Source organism: Oncorhynchus mykiss, chromosome 7 (genome assembly GCF_057628025.1).
Source record: "Oncorhynchus mykiss isolate SJ-2025 chromosome 7, ASM5762802v1, whole genome shotgun sequence".
NCBI classification, from domain to species: domain Eukaryota; kingdom Metazoa; phylum Chordata; class Actinopteri; order Salmoniformes; family Salmonidae; genus Oncorhynchus; species Oncorhynchus mykiss.
The window spans coordinates 22,702,808-22,724,615 of NC_143028.1; the positions used below are offsets into that span (position 1 = coordinate 22,702,808).

At 42.1% G+C, this 21,808-nt stretch overlaps 2 protein-coding genes across 3 annotated transcripts; both read right to left on the reverse strand.

Annotated features, from left to right (window-relative positions):
* Positions 1-7,637: 7,637 nt before the first annotated feature.
* On the reverse strand, positions 7,638-10,659 carry LOC110527597 (ras-related protein Rab-20). The gene is made up of 2 exons (XM_021608983.3): positions 10,085-10,659; positions 7,638-9,241 (listed from the first exon to the last, which is right to left on the reverse strand). Exons 1-2 carry the CDS (start codon positions 10,341-10,343, stop codon positions 8,673-8,675), a joined length of 828 nt encoding a protein of 275 aa, XP_021464658.3. The 5' UTR covers positions 10,344-10,659; the 3' UTR covers positions 7,638-8,672.
* Positions 10,660-11,362: 703 nt separating this feature from the next.
* cars2 (cysteinyl-tRNA synthetase 2, mitochondrial) lies at positions 11,363-21,151 on the reverse strand. 2 transcript variants are annotated; one of them, XM_021608981.3, is made up of 15 exons: positions 20,562-21,151; positions 20,430-20,480; positions 20,214-20,331; positions 20,040-20,111; positions 19,786-19,891; positions 19,591-19,671; positions 16,378-16,507; positions 15,841-15,974; positions 15,539-15,606; positions 15,308-15,374; positions 15,069-15,207; positions 14,612-14,735; positions 14,252-14,350; positions 13,394-13,612; positions 11,363-11,891 (listed from the first exon to the last, which is right to left on the reverse strand). In XM_021608981.3, exons 1-15 carry the CDS (start codon positions 20,807-20,809, stop codon positions 11,826-11,828), a joined length of 1,722 nt encoding a protein of 573 aa, XP_021464656.3. In that variant the 5' UTR covers positions 20,810-21,151; the 3' UTR covers positions 11,363-11,825. The 2 variants fall into 2 exon arrangements, with proteins under 2 accessions (XP_021464656.3, XP_021464657.3); XM_021608982.3 differs by having other exon boundaries at positions 19,600-19,671; positions 20,562-21,138.
* Between the last annotated feature and the right edge of the window lie 657 nt (positions 21,152-21,808).

Sequence of the window (21,808 nt, forward strand, 5' to 3'; positions counted from 1 at the left end):
AACCCATGTCATCCCTAGGTAGCTACCCCAGCCATACATGCACTGTGTCTGGGTTGGGTAGGCCATGCTCAGGGTAGCAGAGGGAGTATAGGTCCTCAGTGATGGACTTCTAAAGGGATTGATTTGAATGAGAATCACTCCATACTCATTATCAGCTTCCAATGAACACCCAGAACTAACATTTTGCGTAATTGCATCAGATGATCGATTAAGTTCTGGGGGAGATGTATTAGAAAATGTACTAACAGGACTAGCAGTCTCCAACCCTCTGAACAGAAACTCAGAGGCAGTGTACAGGCCAAATGCCCCCTCCCCTTCCGAAATTCTAAAGATGCGAGCATCTGCAAAATCGTGATTTGTCCAAATGATCGGTGAGTAAAAGACAGCTTACCGGAACAAAGTTCCTTGTTAGTTGTTGCAGAGGGTGAATGGGCAAGACAAAAGATTTAGGGGCCTTTAAACAGGGTATGGTAATAGGTGCCAGGTGCACCAGTTTGAGTGTGTCAAGAACTGCAATGCTGCTGGGTTTTTCATGCTCAAAAGTTTCCCATGTGTATCAAGAATGGTCCACCATCCCCTTAACTGTCAATCATCCATGTCCCTGCTGCTGTGGGTCTCTGTTATGGGTTGTATCTCTATCTATAGGCCCTTATCATTCACTCCTGTGGTCACATTAAGGAAAGACAGAGAGGCTGTTAAATGGCTATGTCAGATGAAGGACAGCTCATTGATTGGTCAGTGATTGAGAGGCTAGCCAGCTGTTCTGGTGGTGACTGATTGTGTTAGCAAGGGCAGCAGAGTATTTAGGAATAACCCATTTGTTTACATGCTATCAAGTTATATAGCAGTTATTTTCAGGCAGTGGGTGTAACCTTGTCCCACTGATCTAAAAATATTCTGATACTTTCCGCCAACAGCCCCCCGTCCACATGCATGCACTTGCAGGGGCACGCACACACAGAAACACACAGGCACACACAAACACACAATATCCAAACCAACATTTGATGAATGCCCAAAGATACAAATACTGTTGCAAAAAAAGTTAATTATCTTAATATCACATTCTCTGTTGCTGTGTTATGAAATTATTTACAACTTCGGCTGTGGTAGAAAAATACAGATGACTGGCCTGATTGTAAAAGATGAGAAAGGCTGTTGGTGACATTTCCCTCTCAGCATTCAGTTGTTTCCCTTAAATCGTTAAAATACAGGCGGGAGCTGGAATAGTATCAAGCCAGCATCTAGAGTGTGAAGTAAGCACATTCTTTAATCCTGCTGTCCCATAACATAATTCCCAAATTCCCTTGTGGCCCATGGCAGGTTGTTGTTGAGGGTAAGGTTAGGAGAGTTTAAAGTTGAACTACTTGTGCTTTAATCATACGATCTGAGGATACTGACCCCCTCAGTCATCCATATGGGTCCCAAACATTGTGCCAGTGTGGGGTGGGCTTAAACCCACACTGGGGTCAGACCAAGAGACTTCACCCAGAGAGAGCGCCAGAGAGGGCATCAAGGGGGGGTGGCCATTTGAGTCCATGGGGACCCTATGACATAATTTTGTTTTAAGGGGACCCTTGAGCCTGCGTATTCCCAGATCTGTTTGTGTTGCCTTGCCAACTCCTATGGTCATTGTTACACCAAACATATCTGGGACCATGCTACTCTTGGGCCCTTTCGTTCACTGTATAATCCTACTGAGGATAGTGCTAGACACTTGACAACGACTTCCTCTTGCTGTGAGCCATTTTACACCTCTGGGATTGGTCTATGGGGAATTAACTTAGCACAAGGGTGATTTAGCTTTACTGGCATAAGCCCGCTCCAGAAGTAGGGGTGGGTCACCTGGTTAATATCCTCAGGGAGGAAGCCCACTGTTCAGGTAAGGAGAGCTGAGGAGGTCCTCCAGATCTTGTCCTATGGATGGAAGGTACAGTATATGATAGGGCTGCACGATTTTGACAAACTATCTAATTGCGATTTTTGTGGGCAGATATTGCAATTGCGATTCTGAATTGTGATTTTCAAAACACCTAGGTGAAAACCTAATTCCATCCGACATGGTTAAAACAAGTGTCAGGGTAGAGAGCATCACTTCTCAAATGAGTTCGTATGAATTAATACATACTGTGCTAACTGAATACAAAACTAAATGAAAAAAAACAACATTTTCCAACACTGTTACACATATGATAATAGATAAGATTATTGAACCCATATATAAATATTAACAAACATAGATTTTTAACAGGATCATTCAAATATAATGTGCAATAAGCGCAGCCCTTGTTCATTAATTAACAAACATTGAATTCATATTTCCTATTTACCAATCATTATTATAATTGAAAATATGAGTCTAAGTGCCTTTAAAACCTGAAGCACGTAGCCTAACGATTGCAAGGTGCAGCCTGTGTCCAAAACAATGGAGTCTGGTCCATTTTGCTCTGCTATTTTGCTCCGCTATCCTGATGTACACTTGCTGCTCCTCAATCAGGCCCCAGTCATTCTCTCAACCCAAGAGCAATGTTTTCTCCCATGTGATCTCTGGAGAAGTAGCCAAGTATGTTTGCAAGCACCGACCGTTCAGTTGAAACTCCTCAGCAATGAAGTCTACTGTCAAACTAATGTACAGTAGGACTCGGTTGTTTTACTAGACCAAAGGTCTGTTGTAGTCTCGTAGTAAGCCGCCATTGTAAATGACAGCCTACAAATAAAAATGTGTTCTTAACTGATTTTGTTCTTAACTAGGCAAGTCAGTTAAGAACAAATTCTTATTTACAATGATGGCCTACCCCAGCCAAATCCGGGCCAATTGGGAGTCCCATAGGGCGGCGCACAATCACAGCCGGTTGTGATACATCCTGGGATCGAACCAGGGACTATAGTGACACCTCTTACACTGAGATGCAGTGCCTTAGACTGCTGCGCCAATCGGGAACCAGGAATAAAGACTTTCCTAGTTAAACACAGGTTAAATAAAAAATTAAATAAATACAAATAAAGGGACCTAATAATCAACATGTGTGAGCTCTGTTTCAACTTCTCCCTTAATTTTGTTTTACAGTATTGGGATGGTGACTTGGGAGATGGAATCTTGTATCGGTGCTGTCCAGCTTGTTTATCATCCTCTTGAAGCTGTCTTTGCTGACTGTGTAAATAAGAACCATTTTTTTGGCTGTGTGATGCCCATGTTGACGCCAATGCGCCCCACAGTTGTGTAAAGTTAGCTGGATGTCCATTGGTGGTGGACCACTGTTGAGGCTGAAAAACCCCAGCAGAGTTGCAGTTCATGACACAAACCGGTGCGCCTGGCACCTACTATACCCCGTTCAAAGGCACTTAAATCCTTTGTCTTGCCCATTCCCCCTCAATGTCACACATACAAAATCCATGTCTCAAGGCTTAAAAATACTTCTTTAACATGTCTCCTCCCCTTCATCCACACTGACTGAAGTGGATTTAACAAGTGACATCAATAAGGAATCATAGCTTTCACCCGGATTCACCTGGTCAGTCTATTACATGTAAAGAGCAGATTTTTCTTAATGTTTTGTATACTCAGTGGAGGTGATAGCCTCTGTGATTTGTGTCTGTGGGATGTTTTGAAAACTAATCGTCAATCAATGCCTGTTTAATGTAGGTGGCTGGCTGTGGCTGAGGGGGATTGTCGTCGTAAGGGGATTGTTCTTCTTCAGGTTATTGAATACATTTGTTGTCGTCACAACTATGAAGCACTTTTTATACAACACTTGCATATGGTTAATATCCGTTTGCCTATAGCCGAAATACTGCCATACCACTGAAAATGCTTTGGCTCCAAATCAAACTCGATTAGCAGTCGCAGCACACATTTTTCCCGAGGTTTATTGAGGTAAAGCTCTCGCTCTCCTCTCTAGCATCTAACTGCGCTTAGGACACTTGTGATTGGCCAGCATGTGCATGCCATGCAAAAACTGAGAGAGCCCACTTGGTCAGCAATCAGGGTATCCCAAACTCCCTCCTCCGGGACAACAAGGGGTAGACATTTTTGTTTTTGCCCTAGCACTACACAGTTGATTCAAATAATCAACTAATCATCAAGCTTTGATCATTTTAAATCAGATGTGTAGTGTTAGTGCAAAAATTAAAATGATCCCTTGGGATCCCAAGGACCAAGTTGGGGAAACGCTAGCGCTGCTCATTGGAAGAGGTGCCATAGTATAGTTATTGTTATATTAATGGAGTGTCAAAGGAGAATCGCAGCCTCTTGCGATATGGATATTGCACATGTCAATATTGCAATTTCGATCTGAATTCGATGAATCGTGCAGCCCTACTATACAGATTGGCAAACATGAATGCTTACTAGTGTAGCGCAAATGCTAACATATTACATCTAGACGTATTCAGCTGCTGTGCAAATGCAAAGACAGTGAGAAGTACAAACATAAAAAAATTCCACTACAGTGCTATCTATACCCCTTTCCAATCAATTTACACTGACAAACACAATACAAACTTCTTTAGCATGTGTGGGTGAAGAGAAACTTATTGTAGAAAACACACAACCTTTATGAATACAATACATGGTAAGAAAACAGAAGCATGGGAGTCATACAGTAAGTCAATATTTAAGTCAAGATCAGCCTGCTTTACTTACAGTGGATATAAACAAATGCTAATTAATTACTTAAAAATCATACGTGATTTTCTGGATTTTTGTTTTCGATTCTGTGTACCTATGATAAAAATTACAGACCTCTACATGCTTTGTAAGTAGGAAAACCTGAAATCGGCAGATAATCAAATACTTGTTCTCCCCACTGTATGTATGTATGTATATATATATATATATATATATATATATATATATATATATATATATATATATATATATATATATATATATATATATATATATATATATATATATATATGTGTGTGTATATGTGTGTTTCAAAGTTTCTTCAAGTGCAGTCACAAAAAACAAAGCGCTATGATGAAACTGGCTCGCATGAGGAGAGCCACAGGAAAGAAAGACCCAGAGTTCTCTCTGCTGCAGAGGATAAGTTCATTAGAGTTACCGCCACCTCAGATTGCATCCCAAAATAAATGCTTCACGGAGTTCAAGTAACAGACACATCTCAAAATCAACTGTTCAGAGGAGACTGCATGAATCAGGACTTCATGGTCGAATTGCTGCAAAGATACACCTACTAAAGGACATCAATAAGAAGAATAGACTTGCTTGGGCCTAGAAACAGACACAATGGACATTAGACCAGTGGAAAGCTGTCATTTGGTCTGATGAGTCCAAATTTGAGATTTTTGTTCCCAACCGCCGTGTCTTTGTGAGACGCAGAGTAGGTAAACTTCAGTTCCCACTGAAGCATGGAGGAGGTGGTGTGATGGTGTGGGGGTGCTTTGCTGGAGACACCGTTGGTGATTTATTTAGAATTCGAGACACACTTATCACTGCAGAATGCTGTGGTAGCCATGCTGGTTACGCCATCCCATCTGGTTTGCGCTTAGTGGGACTATAATTTATTTTTCAACAAGATAATGACCCAAAACACACCTCCAGGCTGTGTAAGGGCTATTGACCAATAAGGAGAGTGATGTTGCTTTATCAGATGAACTGGGACCCGTTTCAGAAAGCAGGTTTGGTGAAAACTCAGTTGACTTGAGTTGTCGGTTTCACAAAGCCAGTTCAGCTTAACTCCGAGTCAGTCACTATGGCAACATACTCTGTTAAGCTAACCTGCTCGCTGGCAGGTTTTCAACTAACCCCGAGTTTCTCTTTATCTGAAGCCTGCAGACTGAAGGTGGTGTCAGACATGGCGTGTCCTTTTCTTGAAGAGCCAGTTGATATAGAAGCACAAATACTCTGCATAAATATCAGTCGGGAAGAGGGTGATCAGACTCCGCTTGCATGTTTTACCATTCCCTGATGATTATCTGTTTGAGCGTATCCATTTTTCTGCACAATCGATCATTCATCTGAACAATATTCTCAGCCTTCATATCATTCATATGACACATCGTGGACATGCTGTAAGTACGGAACAGATTCTTTGTGTTGCACTTCGTTTTTGGGGGGAACGGGAGTTTTCCAAACTCAGCGGGGGAAAACACGTCCTCTCACTGTCAACTGCGTTCATTTTCAGCGAACTGAACATGTTTAAATATTTGTATGAACATAAGACTCAACAACTAAGACATAAACTGAAGAAGTTCCACAGACATGTGACTAACAGAAATGGAATAATGTGTCCCTAAACAAAGGGGGGGTTCAAAATCAAAAGTAACAGTCAGTATCTGGTGTGGCCACCAGCTGCATTAAGTACTGCAGTGCATCTCCTCCTCATGGACTGCACTATATTTTCCAGTTCTTGCTGTGCGATGTTACCCCACTCTTCCACCAAGGCACCTGCAAGTTCCTGGACATTTCTGGGGGGAATGGCCCAATCCCTCACCTGCCGATCCAATGGGATTGAGATCCGGGCTCTTCGCTGGCCATGGCAGAACACTGACATTCCAATCAGGAAATCACGCACAGAACGAGCAGTATGGCATTGTCATGCTGGAGGGTCATGTCAGGATGAGTCTGCAGGAAGGGTACCACATGAGGGAGGAGGAAGTCTTCCCTGTAATGCACAGCGTTGAGATTGCCTGCAATGACAAGCTCAGTCCGATGATGCTGTGACACACCGCCCCAGACCACGACGGACCCTCCACCTCGATCCCGCTCCAGAGTACAGGCCTCGGTGTAACGCTCATTCCTTCGACGATAAACGCAACGTGTTTTTCAGTCAGTAGAAAGGCCTTTTTAGTGACCTAAGTTTTCATAACTGTGACGTTAATTGCCTACCATCTGTAAGCCGCTTGTGTTTTAACGAACGTTCCACGTGTGCGTATGTTCATTAATTGTTTATGGTTCATTGAACAATGGGAAACAGTGGTTAAACCCTTTACAATGAAGATATGTGAAGGTATTTGGATTTTTACAAATTAACTTTTTAAAGACAGGGTCCCGAAAAAGGGATATTATTTTTGCTGAGTTCATATATAGAACATTTCTGGTCCCAGTCCATACCAGATTGTCAGGTAGGGAGCTTAGTTTAATCAGCTGAAGACACTGAAACAAACACCATCATATGCACGGCACAGTTCTAGACAGACACTCGGGCATGTAAACCTCTTACTAGAACACTTGTTCCAAAGGCAAAGGTGACAGGTGAGTAAAGTGGCCACAATAACAAGTCACTCAGCCCTAGTTGGGATTCTGAACATATTGAGATGTTTATGTTCTAAATTCCCAGATAATCAAAATGTTCAAAGAACATTTAGTAGTGGATGTGTGACAATGTTGTTTAAAATGAAGCACAGTTGTTTGAAATCTCATCAGGGACTCACCAGTACATCAATTCTGTTCGATTTCTTAGTCAATGTGGCAACATAATGTCTTTGGGGTAAAGAGGACATTTTGGTTCTTTGGCCATATTCTTAGTCCTCCATATTCAATGGGAGCTCTCTAAAAACAGTCCCTACACTACACCCTTGTGGTAGCATTTTACACCATATGTTCAATAACAACATGGTGACTTCAAAATTTTAAAAAACATGTTATTCACAGAAAGCTGAAATTCAATAACTATTATTGGAGGTAGAATGGCTTTAATTTAGGCAGATGGTAAACAAAGATAAAGAAATAAAAAGGTGTCTGAAAATGGCAAATGCCACAAAAATCAAGTGAAACTGCATTTTTCTATCAAGGACAAACAGCTCAGACAAGTGACATTTTTTGTGCAACTCAGTCCAAAAATTCCCCAAGATCAGAATTGACTAAAAAACCATTAAAAAAAAGTGACATTTCCTTTTTAGTGTGAAACCATAAAATGAAATCTGAACAGCAGTGACAGAATACTGGACTTAATTACAGAATTAGCACATTTTGCCATGGTGCAGAGAGAAAAACGTGAAGTTTTCTAATGCTCTTCTACGCATTTTGTCATGAGGCTAAGAGCAAATTTTGACAAATAGTTTTAAAGCCAATTTCCTACAATTCCACACTTTCGCCATTGGGCAGATTTTTTGTTTTGTTGGTATTTTATAGCGCATCTCATTTTGTTCACATTTTGCCATGAGGTTAAGATAATTTTGCAGTTTTAAGCCTAATTTCCTACAATTCTACACATTTTGGTATCATATGCAACAAAAACATGGGTTAGGGGCACGGGGCACATGCCCAGTGCCTGTTCGGTAATCCGGCCCAGCTCAGTTGAGCTCACTTGATGAGTAATCCCTCTGTATTAAAGTAGAAACAACGTGGGTGTACGTCTGTGAAAACCAACCCCTAAAACCAGGGAAGATTCTCAATTGCATACTCCTCGCATCCTCTCTCCATCTCAAAACCTATTGGAGGAGCTGGTCAGAGGGAAGGGACCTCTTGCTTTCTCATTCAATGGGTTATGAGAAGAATACTAGGCGAGAAGAGGCGAGGAGTATACAATTGAGATTCTCCCCAAGACTTCTTCCTTGTCGCCTTCAGCAGGCTCTGGTGTAAAGGTTCCCCAATGTACAGATCTAGGATCAGCTTCCCCTCCCACAATCCTAACCTTACCCATTTGTGGGAAAAATGCAAAATAGACCCAAGATCAGCACCTTGGGGCTACTTCACCCAACTCCGTTCAGCAGCAGCCCCACTTGGTTTGCTTGCTGGACACTGGCCCATAGTCCTCCAGGTCTATGGTGGGTGAGGCCTCGCTCTCCGACCTCATCCTCAGGATGGACGGCAGCACCATTTCGAACAGCGTCTCAAACAACTCGTCCACGTTGGCACCTGTCTTGGCGCTCGTCTCAAAGCACATCCTCTCTGCAGGCGGGCTCAAACGCTCATCCAGCGCCTTGTACCTGAGGATACGCTGGTAGAGCGCCACGGCGTCCTCCTTTCGAACCTCTCGGTTGGCCACGGGGGAGACCGTAGTAGGGGAGGCTGGAGGGATGAGGTGACAGGCATAGTGCGGTGTGTGAACGGGGAAACCCCCCTCATAATCTTCTTCCACATTGGGGGGGTCAGTAATGTCAGCCTTGTTGCCCACCACGGCGTAGATGCAGTCGTGATTGGCTGTGTCGGTGAGAGACAGGAAGCGCTCCTCCAGCTCGGCCAGGCTCTGCCAGTTGGTCACGTCGTAGGTAAGGATGACAGCGGACGCGCCCCGACAGTACATGGAGCCGAGCCCGTGGAACTGCTCCCGACCTAGTAGTGAAACATTAAGCATGTTTAGATGGTTACAGAGTGTAATGAATCAAGAAGGGAGAGTGAGGTAAGGTAGTCTGCGAAACCTCAACCTTCTGGGTAAAAGACTTGCACGCTAACAACTGCGCCAAGAAACCCATCTCTCTTGCGGGAGTCAATATGAAGTATTGTTAAATCTGCCACTGAGCAAGGTAGTTAAACCACTGTTCCCGGGCGCCGAAGACGTGGATGTCGATTAAGGCAACCCGCCGCACCTTTCTGATTCAGAGGGGTTGAGTTAAATGCGTTAGACACATTTCAGTTGAAGGCATCCAGTTGTACAACTGACTAGGTATCCCCCTTTCCCTTATATGCGTTTATGAATGCACGGTCGCTCCACAATACATGAGCAGACAGAAACTTTTACCACATATACCCATTTTTATTATGCTGTGGGTATTCCACACACACAAAAGCTACTGGTTGCTGTATTGAATGGAAAAATCCAGTCACTCAAGATAAGAGGTTATCTTCAGTTTAGCTCTGTATGTAAAGTAGGCCTAACTACTGTGACAAGCACTACCTCCACCCATTCTTTCCTCACTGTAAACAAATCCACCCCAAAATTAGCCATAAAATACAAATTCAATAAAAAAAATTCTTGAAACCCTACTGTGAATTTGGAAAATAAATATTGATGCTTGCGTCTGTCAACAAATGACGCTTGATGGGTATAGCCTAATTAGTTGCAATTCGTCTCTGTGCACTTAAACATGCAAAATAAAAGTAGAAATTGACACTGCACTTTCCCCATGTGCTATACTAGTACTGAAAATAAAACATTTTATCATATAAAATACCTACCTGCGGTGTCCCAAAGCGATATGTTGTAGGGTCCCCACTGCTTTAAGTAGAACGCACCGCCGACGGTACTAATGGTATCATTGAACTTTTTATCCATGTACCTGTGTAACAGAGAGGTCTTACCAACGTTCATGTCCCCCAATATAACCAGTTTCACGTCGGGCCTCCTCGCCCTTTTCATTTCAGGCATGGTTCTTTTCATTCTCCGCCTAGACACCCGAACAGGCGACACTATCTCAAAAGTGCAATTGACTTTCATTAAAAACGTATTTGATAAAATTGTCAAAGCAATTAAGATTCCCTACTGTTCCAGTCTGTCAGGTGGCCTTCGGTTTTGACATGCATAGAACATGTGTAGGTCTAAAGCGAAAGAATGCATAGGATTTACCACACCAACCGTGCGTCAACTTCTACCCATTTAGCATCCACCGCAGAATAAAAGGCATACGACTCGTTTCTACATGAACGGATATATCAATGAAATTGTGAAACAGCTTGCTCAATGATCAGAGTTCACTCAGAAAATGACAACAGGGGAAACTTGTGCGAACGACTGCTGGACGTTTTAAAGCAGTATCTGGCCAACGAGCATGCAGGAACATCAATCAAATAACTGAGATTTGATTGGAAAATGTAAATGTACTCCACCAGCCCAAAGAGGGTTTTCCCTTTATATTCGCATGGGTGTAGCTATTGTATTTGTTGTGCTATATTTGTCTTGTGACCTTTATTTGATAACAATTAAAAAACTGAGAAATCACAAAGGTTGGCATCTTTTTACTTCTATATTTCCACCACCTCTAATGTGTGTGTGTTGATGAAATCAGTAGCAATTAGTATAATGTAACAGAGACAAACACTGAACAAAAAATAGCAGGCAAAATTCACTGGACAACGTTGGAGGCTGCTTATGGTAGAAAATTGAACATTAAATTATCTGGCAACAGCTCTGGTGGATATTCCTGCAGTCAGCATGGCAATAACATGCTCCCTCAAAACTTGAGACGTCTGTGGCATTGTTTTGGGTGACAAAACAGCACCTTTTAAAGTGGCCTTTTGTCCCCAGCACAAGGTGCACCTGTGTAATGACCATGCGGTTTAATCAACTTCTTGAAATGTCACACCTGTCTGGTGGATGGATTATCTTGGCAAAGGTGAAATGCTCACTAACAGGGATGTAAAATAAATGTGTGCACAACATGAGAAAATAAGCTTTCTGTGCATATAAAAAAATGTCTTTCATTTTCTATTTCAGCTCATGAAACATGGGACCAAGACTTTACATGTTGTATTTATATTTTGTTTTAGTGTGTATTAATTTAAATGGCATTTTGCACAGGAATAATTGGACAATTCTGATTTCAAAAGATTTACACATTTGAGTCATTCCCCTGAAATACATTTTACTTTGAATCAAGTAGCTTATGGTGAAAAATATTTTACATTAACAATATTTTATATACAATTCTATCAACACTTTATTGCAGACCTAAGTATAATTTTATGACAAAATTATAACTATGCGATAGTATAATTTCCAATGCCGGTGATATAGTCCAACCTGCCCTATGACAAATTCCTTTATACCAATCCTTCCGAAGTCCTGAGGAAACAGTCAACATCATAGCAGCTCTAACCCACAATTCCATGTCTCCCAGTCTTTGTGGTAGTCCTCAATCTTCATCCAAACCAGGACATACAAAACTCAATCTAAGCTCATTCTATTTGCAATTCTGTTCTATTATTTCTTGTCCTGGCCAGCTGGCCTCTTCTGCGAAATCTCCCACGTGGAGTTGGGGCCTCTGTCCTGAATCCAGAAAAAAAAAAGAACAACTTGAGTCATAATGAAGGAATGTCACCCAGTTAAACCTCTTCATACTACAAACACTCAAGTCTTTCAAGCAAGTTATAACAGTATGGTTTATTTTTCAATATCAGTACATAGCTATGCAGGATGTATTTTTAGACACTAGATGGCATAAAGTGTTCAACTTCTTGGATTAGTTTTAGCCTATGGTTTTACTTTTGAGGAAAAATATTTCATGTGTTAAATGTGATTTTTTTCCCCCATTCAAATATTACTTGCCTAAAGGAAATCTGACAATGAAATGCTGAATGAGAGGTCATCCAGTGCTTCCAAAACTTTCTTTACTCATGTCATTCATATTCCATTCACCCAGCTCAATGTAACATCGCTAGGTTTAGGCTACTACATCATGAGGTTGCAACAACCTAACCTACATATGTAAGTTTATAACGTATTAACATAGGTGCACAGGTGGTTGAGAGAAAGGTGGCAGTGACATTCAATACCGCCTTGCACACTCCTGCCTGCATCTAGCGGATCTAGGGTGTGATCATTAGTCCAAACATTTGTTCCGTTTTACAACCAAAACAAGAGTTTCTATTGCAGGTCGGTCCATCCCGTTTACTTACGTTTAAGAAAAGTTTTGCAACAGAATTGGCATAAGGAATACACAGTTCACTTTCATAGCAGCCATATACAAACAGCATCATCACCTTGCTCAATGTATAATTCCTTCTCGCATCTCACCGTTGCTCTTCGCTTGTGGACCTTGGTGCACAACAGCTGTCTGTGACCCAGTGAAAAAAAACTCTCCAAGATAAACTTTCATAACATACCCGCTAACCACTACACACAGCCTACAATTATCACCATATTAGCTCATTTCAGTCAACATAGCTACTAGAAGTAACGAGTTAGTAAACACGCTACAATAAGCTTGGGTGTTATCCAGATTTTTATACTGCTATTCTGCCATTCCGGGATTTACGTTATTACCAGTTTAGCATACAAGGGGGCGCTAAAAATGCAAAAAGTCCATTGGGCGTCTATTAACAAAATGCTAACAAAATTAGCACAAGTAATTTGCACAGTTTCTCTCGTTCATTTTAGCTTGTAAATGTCCACACTTTTGATTGGTAGGATAATGTGTCAGTTAATGTTGCAAGAGCTCTGATATGTTGGAGGACGTCCTCTGGAAGTCGTTATATGGAAAGGGGTGAGAACTATGAGCCTCCTAGGTTTTGTATTGAAGTCAATAAACCCAGAGAACGGAAACTAGCTGTTCTCTGGCTACACTACCTGAGAAAGTGCTGTTGAGGCTACTGTAGACCTTCATAAAAAAAAGTGTTTTAATCAGTTATTTGGTGTGAAAATATTTAGTATAGATTTATCTATAAAGGATAACTTTCTTAATGTTTCACTATTTTTATGAAACTCACTGAGTAGGATCGTCTTCCCCTTCCTCCTTTGAGGAGCCTCCACTGACATACACACGCACTAACCCTTATGTGCACTCCCATAGATGCAAGGTCTTTCCGCAGGGTGTCGCAGGCCTTGAGGAGGGGTAACTTTTCTGAGCATGGACTTGGACTGGCATGGGCGGGCTCTCCAGGGGGCGTGTCTTGCACAGACAAAGCGAAGGCCCGCACATCGCTACGGAAACGAGCCAACTGCTCCACCACGTTCTCTAGGGTCCCCGAAGAATCAACAGAATGAGCCTCCTGAAGATGAAGAGAGGTGAGATATGGAACAAGTAAACCAGTTAGGGTTTATTATGGTCCCTTATGGTCCTGTGTGGCTCAGGTTTGTGGATTCGATTCCCACGGCGGACCAGTACAAAAATGTATGCACTTACGTAAGTGTCTGCTAAATTACTAAAATGTCAAATGTTACGTAAAATGGTTATAATTAACCTGATTTTAGGCCCATAATAGGTGCCATTTTAACCACAGAAAAAAGTAACTCGCAACAAAAAGACAACATACTACCCCATACTACCAATACTGCTGGCATTTATATCAAAGAGATGTTGGCAATCGTTTATGGACATTTACCATTAAAATGGCGCAGACACACAATCATATGTTGCACTGGAATAAGGCCGGGATTCAATCCAATCAGTGGTAGATCCGTATAATAGAGCTTCTTGATATTTAAATTATATTTCTGATTGAGCCGACATGCTGCATTTACTGTGAATACGGTCTTCGCGAACGAGGGAACATTGCTTTAAAAGGTGCCAAGCCCGATCGGCTTGAACCCCGGTCTTAGTGGTGCGCTGAGTATTTGAGGAGATACACTCCTATTGTGCTGTCATAATGTCAGTCAACTATGTGCTACTATGAACTTTAATCTCTGACCTTTCTGTCCAGCAGGTCGACCCCCAGGACCTCAAAGACTTCCCTGATGTAGGCGAGGAAGGCCCCAAACACAGCTGGGCTCCTTGGTGATCTGTCAGGCTACTCAAACAAGGCACAACAAGTAACAGTGAACCATTCACCATACAGTACAAGCCATCCCCTTATGAAACACAGGAAAATCTACATGAGAAATTGTGTTATCTTTGTAACAATTCAATGCAATGTGTGAAGGTATGACTTGTGATTATGTTACTCAGGTTAGTTGTGTGTTGACATGCTGAGACGTTGATTTTCTTTGCCTGAAACTGTTCCTCAGAGTGGTACGCCACATTTGTCACGGTTCTCATTTTGACAGGTTACCTTAGTGATGGGCTGAAGATTGCGGTTCCCATGGTAAACAAGGCTCATGATGGCATTAACGACCCTTGGCGTATCAAAGTCATCTGCCAGTGCTCTGACAACGTTTGCTTTGGTTTCAGCTAACCTTGAAAACACAGACGCCAAGGAATTGGTGAAGGTTTATCTGCTTACCTTCTGAAGGACATGGGATGTGGTAGGAAAATTAACTGTTCAACCTGACATATGACAGTTAAACATAGATAAGTGACCCACCTTGTGTAAAATATGCCAGTAAATGTATCTCCCTGACAAATGCGTCATCAGAAACAAAAATGGCAGTAATGTCTCAATGAACTGAGAATGCATGTGACTCCCCTGATGTGATGTTCCTGCACTAGAATTAATTTGTGTGTGTGTATTCAATGCTGTACTACACTACATATAAAGAACAATAGCAGAAAGGAGATGTAGGCCCTACCTTTCCCATAATGCCCCCTCCTCCACAGCCGGGCACTGCAACTGGCCCCTCATGTAGGCCTGGGCATCATGGGTGAAGGCAGTAATGGTTGCCAGGGAGCTCCGAGCTTCGTTTAAGCTGGCGTCACTGTAGTCGATTGCTGTGAACAAACAAAAGAAAAATGACCTCAGAGCTCAACATCACTTGAGTGAAATGTAAACCAGTTTACCATCATAAAAACAACCAAAAAGGGTTCACACCTGATCTGTATTTGGTCAGAAGGCAGAACATTCGGAATTCATTGGCGGAGTAAGATTCCAGGAAATCCTACAAGTGAGAGAGACGAATACACATGAAGTACATATTACCTCAATTAGGAAGAACGAAGACTTGTTATAAAACAAATGACCTTTTCTATAGTGCAAGCCCGACACCATTGAATAACGTTTATTTATTTAAAAGTAGTAATGTACTGTAGATCAACACTTTACCTTTATCGTTATATAATTATTCAAGGACTTTGACATTTTCTCAGCACTTCCTTTAAGATGTAAATGTCCTGCATAAGAAAATAAAGTAAAAGTAGAAATGCAGATATGAATCATCTCCTTTTGCCATTCTCCAACATTAGCCATGGAGGACGTAAGTAAAGCATAATCCATGTAAGTGGACATCACAGTCATGTTTATTATCTTTCAAACTAAATAATACCGACTTGGACATGTACAATAAGAAACAATCCTTTTCGTTTGCTACGGTGTGCCCTACTGAATACAAGACTGTGGAGTCCTACCTGAGTGCAGGAAGTAGTTCCCCCACTGGCCACACTGGTGGTAGGCCTCACACTGGGCGATCTCATTCTCATGGTGAGGGAAGGCCAAATCGATGCCCCCAGAGTGAATGTCCAGCTGACTTCCAAACACAGAGCTGGAGACCAGAGAGGTGAAAGTAAATCTTCAGAAACTGATCTATATGCATTCCCATATACTTTCGGCCCAAAGATACAGACATCATTTAACTCCATACAGTGAACGCCCAACATATAAATTACATGGTGATAATAAAATGCATATTTTATCAGATTAACAGAAGCCATGGTAGGTAGGCAAATATTTCTTGATGTGACAGAGAATAAGTTGAAAACAAAAGCAAATACATGATGATGACCTAAAATAGCCTGATTCCATATCTGTTTGTGTTGTCTTGACAACTCCAGTGGTCATTTTCATTGGCAAGACAGCACAAGCAGATCTGGTACTATGTTAGTCCTAAATGATAAATATAGGGTTATTCTTCAATAACCAAGGGTTAGTAAAAATGAGGTTGGCACCTGGCAATGGTGGAACATTCGATGTGCCAGCCGGGTCTTCCCTTGCCCCAGGGAGACTCCCAGGAGGGCTCCTGCGGCTTGGAAGCCTTCCACAGGGCAAAATCTCGGCTGTCCCGTTTCTCTCTGTCCCCTAGGAAACAGTATGTTAAAGCTTAGTTCCTACCCAAAACATGTATCAGTTAGTCAATCATTTCCTTGCCTATGGTTTTGAAAAAGCATACTGTAGTCTTCCAAACACAAAGGAAGTACAATCTAAGATAGATGCCCTCAAACTCACTCAAATTATCAAGGAGGCTAGGAAACACTGTCACCACCAACAAATCCATAATAATCATCTCTCTGCGGCTGGCCATGCTTTCCTTCTGGCTACCCCAACCGCAGCCAACAGCTCTGCACCCCCTGCAGCAACTTGCCCAAGCCTCCCCAGCTTCTCCTTCACCCAAATCCAGATAGCAGATGTTCTGAAAGTGCTTCAAAACCTGGACCCGTACATATCAGCTGGGCTAGACAATCTGGACACTCTCTTTCTAAAATTATCTGCCGCCATTGTTGCAACCCCTATTACTGGTCTGTTCAACCTCTCTTTCGTATCGCCCGAGGTTCCTAAAGATTGGAAAGCTGCCGCGGTCATCCCCCTCTTCAAAAAGGGGGAGACACTCTAGACTAGAGGTCACCGATTATGATTTTTCAACGGCGATACCGATTATTGGGGGACCAAAAAAGCCGATACCGATTAATCGGACGGTTTTTATTTCTTTATTTGTAATAATGACAATTACAACAATACTGAATGAACACTTATTTTAACTTAATATAATACATCAATAAAATCAATTTAGCCTCAAGTAAATAATGAAACATGTTCAATTTGTTTTAAATAATGCAAAAACAAAGTGTTGGAGAAGAAAGTAAAAGTGCAATATGTGCTATGTAAGAAAGCTAACGTTTCAGTTCCTTGCTCAGAACATGAGAACATATGAAAGCTGGTGGTTCCTCTTCAATATTCCTAGGTAAGAAGTTTTAGGTTGTAGTTATTATAGGAATTATAGGACTATTTCCCTCTATACCATTTGTATTTCATTAACCTTTGACTATTAGATGTTCTTATAGGCACTTTAGTATTGCCAGTGTAACAGTATAGCTTCCGTCCCCCTCCTCGCTCCTCCCTGGGCTCGTACCAGCAACACAACGCCAACAGCCACCATCGAAGCAGCGTTACCCATGCAGAGCAAGGGGAACAACTACTATAAGGCTCAGAGCGAGTGACGTTTAAAACACTATTAGCGCGCGCTAACTAGCTAGCCATTTCACTTCGGTTACACCAGCCTCATCTCGGGAGTTGATAGGCTTGAAGTCATAAACAGCGCAATGCTTGACGCACAACGAAGAGCTGCTGGAAAAACGCACGAAAGTGCTGTTTGAATGAATGTTTACGCGCCTGCTTCTGCCTACCACCGCTCAGTCAGATACTTAGATACTTGTATGCTCAGTCAGATTATATGCCATGCAGGACACGCTAGATAATATCTAGTAATATCATCAACCATGTGTAGTTAACTAGTGATTATGATTGATTGTTTTTTATAAGATAAGTTTAATGCCAGCTAGCAACGTACCTTGGCTTACTGCATTCGCGTAACAGGCAGTCTCCCTGTGGTGTGCAACGAGAGAGAGGCAGGTCATTATTGCGTTGGACTAGTTAACTGTAAGGTTGCAAGATTGGATCCCCCGAGCTGACAAGGTGAAAATCTGTCGTTCTGCCCCTGAACGAGGCAGTTAACCCACCGTTCCTGGGCCATCATTGAAAATAATAATGTGTTCTTAACTAACTTGCCTAGTTAAATAAAGGTATAAAAATAAAAATTGACGCCCAAAAATACCAATTACCGATTGTTATGAAAACTTGAAATCGGCCCTAATTAATCATCCATTCCGATTAATCGGTCGACCTCTACTCTAGACCCAAACTGTTACAGACCTATATCCATCCTGCCCTGCCTTTCCAAAGTCTTTGAAAAGGCAAGTGAACAATCAGATCACTGACCATTTCGAATCCCACCGTACCTTTTACGCTGTGCAATCCAGTTTCCGAGCTGGTCACAGGTGCACCTCAGCCACGTTCAAGGTACTAAACAATATCATAACCGCCATCGATAAAAGATAGTAATGTGCAGCCATCTTCATCGACCAGGCCAAGGCTTTCGACTCTGTCAATCACCATATTCTTATCGGCAAACTCAACAGCCTTGGTTTCACAAATGACTGCTTCGCCTAGTTCACCAACTACTTCTCTGACAGAGTTCAGTGTGTCAAATCGGAGGGCCTGTTGTCCGGACCTCTGGCAGTCTCTATGGGGGTACCACATGGTACAATTCTCCGGGTGACCCTTTTTTCTGTATATATCAATGATATCGCTCTTGCTGCGGGTGATTCCTTGATCCACCTTTACGCAGAAGACAGCATTCTGTATACATCTGGCCCTTCTTTGGACACTGTGTTAACAAACCTCCGAGCTTCAATGCCAAACAACACTCCTTCCGTGGCCTCCAACTGCTCTTAAACGCTAGTAAAACTACATGCATGCTATTCAACCGTTCGCTGCCCGCACCTGCCTGCCCGACTAGCATCACTACTCTGGACAGTTCTGACTTAGAATATGTGGACAAATACAAATACCTAGGTGTCTGGCTAGACTGTAAACTCTCCTTCCAGACTCAATGCCTCTTTGGCTGCCTTTCCTTCCAGTTCTCTGCTGCCAATGACTGGAACGAATTGCAAAAAAAAACACAAAAAAAGTTGGAGACATATCTCCCTTCACTAACTTTAAGCATCAGCTATCTGAGCAGCTCACAGATCGCTGCAGCTGTACACAGCCCATCTGTAAATAGCCCATCCATTTCTACTTGCATATCATCATCTGCACATCTATCACTCCAGTGATAATTTGTAATTACTTCGCTACTATGGCCTATTTATTGCCTTACCTCCTTACTCCATTTGCACACACTGTATATAGCTTTTTCTATAGTTATTGAATGTACTTTTGTTTATCCCATGTGTAACTCTGTTATTTTTTGTCGAACTGCTTTGCTTTATCTTGGCCAGGTTGCAGTTGTAAATGAGAGCTTGTTCTCAACTGGCCTACCTGGTTAAATATATATTTTTTTTAAGTATGACAAAAATATGTCACAATGAAGTGATGTAAACACGTACCAGGCTCACCAGTTGCATCTCCAGCACCCATAAGCTTGCCGTAACGGTCCCCGATGGACAAGATATCGAAATACACGTCCCCTGCAGCAGAATGAACACCCGGAATTCAGATCCTGCAACTATTTGCAAACTGATCTTGGCTTGAGAAAGTAACAACGAGAATGTATCAACAACGACTTTTACACATAGACATACCTTGTTTTGTGGCATAGGCGTGTTCATTTCTGATGATGCCCTCAATGAAAGCCACGATTTGAGGTATATTCTCAGTGACCCTCAAGTACACAGCAGGAGGAAGAACCTTGAAAAATATAAATAAACATGCATATCTTTGACAACATATCAAATATATGTGCAGTAATTAATGTATGCAGGGTAAGTACTATATAATACACAGCTAACAAAAGCTCACATTTTTTCCACCCAGCAAACAGTACATACTCACACACCTTCAGGGCTAACATGTCATTTTTAAATTCCTCCTCGTACATTCTAGCCAGGACTGTTGGAGATATGCTTTTCTGCAATGACATCAAAAATATAATCAAAGTATGAAAATTACATCAATATCATCAGCACAACAGCATCTCAATTATAGGGGCTGCATTGGATAATAAGCCTACCTCCAAAGCTCTTCTAATGATTTTATCATCGATGTCAGTGATGACCATGACATGAATGACATTGATGCCAAAGACCCTGGATAGAACCCTCTGGATGATGTCAAATCTGACATAGGAACTATGAGAGAGATTAAAATTCAGCCGTTTCAGTACAGCAAAATCAATTTATGACATTTACTTTTGTATCATTGAAAATATACTTTGAGAGTGGGTTACCATGCATGCCCCAGGTGAGCATGGTCGTAGACAGTGGGTCCACAGCTATACCTGCAGTAACAGTACAAATAGTTACCACCGTCAATAACCGGTCAGCAGCAGTAGCTATATGAAATCCAATGTTTTCCATACCAAGTAGCAATTCCTTCCTGCGCCAATACCAGTGGTTCTTTCTGTTTGGTGAGGCTGTTGTAGGTCTTCAACCCCGTGTCGTATCCTGTTGGTCGAGTCCATTTCTTCCCCACCCCTGTACATGATGCACTGGGTCTGAAGATCAGTTTGCTTGGTGACACTAACGTTTGACGAGTGTCCTTTGAGAAAGCATACCTGCTTCTTAATTTCAATAGAAGCGGCCTACATATTGTTATGCAGGGCCACATGGTTACAACTGAGTGCAAAAGAATAGGATGTACCTGGCGACGGAGCCACTCTTCCAGTCTCTCGTGTCAAGTGTGACAGACAAGTAGCTACCTAGCTTGACAGTTCTCAATAAAGCTAAATAATGTAGATTAGCAGGCAACTCAACTGCCACTTCCAAATGTGTCGTTAAATCGTCCGTTGTGCCTGAGCTCTACCTCGACATGCTTCAATATTTGATTGTAAAGTGCACGTGCATAAACCGAATCTTGAAAGCTGCTGTACTCGGCGTAACAAAGTTGCATCCCGTTCACAACTAGCCTTGTACCACACATCCAGATCTCGCGAGTTCTTTTTCTTCTTCTGTGATACAATGGTGGTCCGCAAACCAACGTTAAAGGTGCATGCCGCCACCTACTGTGCTGGAGTGTGTGGTCATTCACGGTTTGTAACGTTTCTAAATCCCCCTACCTAACGCAGAACTTCTGAGAAGATAAAAAAATAGCACTACTAACTTCTAATAGACCCTTCCCCCATCCACAAAATCCTTTCCCAACCCGTCCAACCTGAATGACCCTACACTTCATACCAACCCTCTCTTCAACATACTTACAAAAATATAACAACACACTTGCTGTGGACTGGGGACAGCAAGGAGTCACCAAGAGTCTTGGTGGTTCCAAACTTCTTCCATTTAAGAATTACGGAGGCTACTGTGTTCTTGGGTATCTTTAATGCTGCAGAATTTATTTTATACACTTCACCCAGATCTGTGCCTCAACACAATCCTGTCTCAGAGCTCTACAGACAATTCCTTTGACCTTATGGCTTGGTTTTTGCTCTGACATGCACTGTCAACAGTGGGACCTTAGATAGGTGTGTGCCTTTCCATTTTTTTTTAAGAAAAAAAAGAAAAACATTTAACCTTTATTTAACTAGGCAAGTCAATTAAGGTCAAATGCCGGCCTACACATCGTCCAAACCCAGACGACACTGGGCCAATTGTGCGCCGCCCTATGGGA